Source organism: Penaeus chinensis, chromosome 38 (genome assembly GCF_019202785.1).
Source record: "Penaeus chinensis breed Huanghai No. 1 chromosome 38, ASM1920278v2, whole genome shotgun sequence".
NCBI classification, from domain to species: domain Eukaryota; kingdom Metazoa; phylum Arthropoda; class Malacostraca; order Decapoda; family Penaeidae; genus Penaeus; species Penaeus chinensis.
In genome coordinates this window covers 18,931,983-18,934,482 of record NC_061856.1, presented here as the reverse complement: position 1 = coordinate 18,934,482, position 2,500 = coordinate 18,931,983, and the positions used below count along the sequence as shown (strand labels likewise).

General features: G+C 31.2%; 1 protein-coding gene across 3 annotated transcripts in view; it reads right to left on the bottom strand.

Annotated features, from left to right (window-relative positions):
* The window catches only part of LOC125046134 (relaxin receptor 2-like), a 192,559-nt gene that overhangs the window by 36,517 nt on the left and 153,542 nt on the right, over positions 1-2,500 (bottom strand). For all 3 annotated transcript variants that reach the window (XM_047643788.1, XM_047643789.1, XM_047643790.1), the window contains exon 19: positions 330-459. In XM_047643788.1, coding sequence (XP_047499744.1) covers positions 330-459 — 130 coding nt within the window. The remainder of the gene's footprint in view (positions 1-329; positions 460-2,500) is intronic.

Here is a 2,500-nt window from a genome sequence, read left to right as displayed (position 1 = left end):
TATATATGTATACACTCGCACATAGACAGATATGCACACACACACACACTCATACACACACATACACACACACACACACACACACACACACACACACACACACACACACACACACACACACACACACACACACACACACACATAAACGCACACACACACACACACATATATGTATATATGCATATACATGTGTGAATCTGTATATAAATATATATGTATATATGTGAATATGAATGTAATGCATTGTTTTCACTTTTTTACTTACAATTTGTTCAGTTACGCACCTTTATATAAAAGATGATACATTCCAATGCCAAGGCAACACTCACCCAATCTGGTTAATGCCAACGAAGATGAAGGCGGAGTAGACCCAGCCAGGCACCCAGGGGTCGTCCAGGTGGAGCGGAAAGCACAGGCCGTTCGTGCCGTAGAAACCCTGCTTGCTTGTGTACCAAAACACTGCGGGAGGAACAGGCAGGAAAGGCGTTGTTTAGCCCGTCTCTCTCTCTCTCTCTCTCTCTCTCTCTCTCTCTCTCTCTCTCTCTCTCTCTCTCTCTCTCTCTCTCTCTCTCTCTCTCTCTCCTCTCTCTCTCATTCTCTCTCTCTCTCTCTCTCTCTCTCTCTCTCTCTCTCTCTCTCTCTCTCTCTCTCTCTCTCTCTCTATTTATCTATCTATCTATCTATCTATCTCCCATTCTCTCTCTCTCTCTCTCTCTCTCTCTCTCTCTCTCTCTCTCTCTCTCTCTCTCTCTCTCTCTCTCTCTCTCCCTCTCTCTCTCTCTCTCTCTCTCTCTCTCTATCTAAAACACTGCGGGAGGAACAGGCAGGAAAGGCGTTGTTTAGCCCGTCTCTCTCTCTCTCTCTCTCTCTCTCTCTCTCTCTCTCTCTCTCTCTCTCTCTCTCTCTCTCTCTCTCTCTCCTCTCTCTCTCATTCTCTCTCTCTCTCTCTCTCTCTCTCTCTCTCTCTCTCTCTCTCTCTCTCTCTCTCTCTCTCTCTCTCCCTCTCTCTCTCTCTCTCTCTCTCTCTCTCTATCTAACTATCTATCTATCTCCCATTCTCTCTCTCTCTCTCTCTCTCTCTCTCTCTCTCTCTCTCTCTCTCTCTCTCTCTCTCTCTCTCTCTCTCTCTCTCTCTCTCTCTCGTTCTCGCTCTTACCCTCTCTCTCTCTCTCTCTCTCTCTCTCTCTCTCTCTCTCTCTCTCTCTCTCTCTCTCTCTCTCTCTCTCTCTCTCCTCTCTCTCTCTCTCGTTCTCGCTCTTACCCTCTCTCTCTCTCTCTCTCACTTTATAGCTCAACCGTTTAGATCCGGCGTTCAGATCATTATTATTACTATTACCATTATTGTCATCATCATCATTAATCATCATTATTGTTATTATTTTTATTATTATTATTATTATTTATTATTATTATTATCATTATTATCACTATTATTGATATTATCCTTATCATTATAATAATAATGATAATAATAATAATTATTATTATTAGTAGAAGTAGTAGTAGTAGTAGTAGTATTATCATTATTATTATCATTATCATTATAAGCATTAGCATTATTACTATTATTATTATTATCATGATTATTATTATTATTATTATTATTATTATCATTATTATTGTTGTTATTATTATTATTATTATTATTATCATTATTATTATCATTATTATAATTTTGATTATTATTATCATCATTATCTGTATTATTATTATCATCATTATTGGTATTATTATTATTGTTATCATTATCATTTTCATTATCATTATCATTATTATTACTATCATCATTGTCATTATTATCATTATTATTACTATCATCATTGTTATTATTACCATTATTATTATTATTATTATTATTATTATTATTATTATTATTATTATTATTATTATTATTGTCATTATTACTATCATTATTATTATTATTACTACCGTTAATATCATTATCATCATCATGATTATTATTATTATTACTATTATTAATATTGTTTTGATTATTATTATCATCATTATCAGTATTATTATTATTATTATTATTATTATTATCACTATTACTATCATTATTATTATTACTACTACCGTTAATATCATTATCATCATCATGATTATTATTATTATTACTATTATTATTATTATTGTTGTTTTGATTATTATTATCATCAGTATAGTATTATTATTATAATCATTATCAGTATTATTATTATTATCATTATCATTATCATTATCATTAGTATTAGTATCATTATTATTATTATGATTATTATTATTATTATGATTATTATTATTATTATTATTATTATTAATATTATTATTATTATGATTATTATGATTATTATCATTATTATTAGTAGTAGTATTACTACATTTAATATCATTATCATCATCATGATTATTATTATTATTATTATTATTGTTGCTGTTGTTGTTGTTGTTGCTATCACTACTACCATTATCACCATAACTATTATTATTATCACTGTCTGGATTATTACTATTATCATTA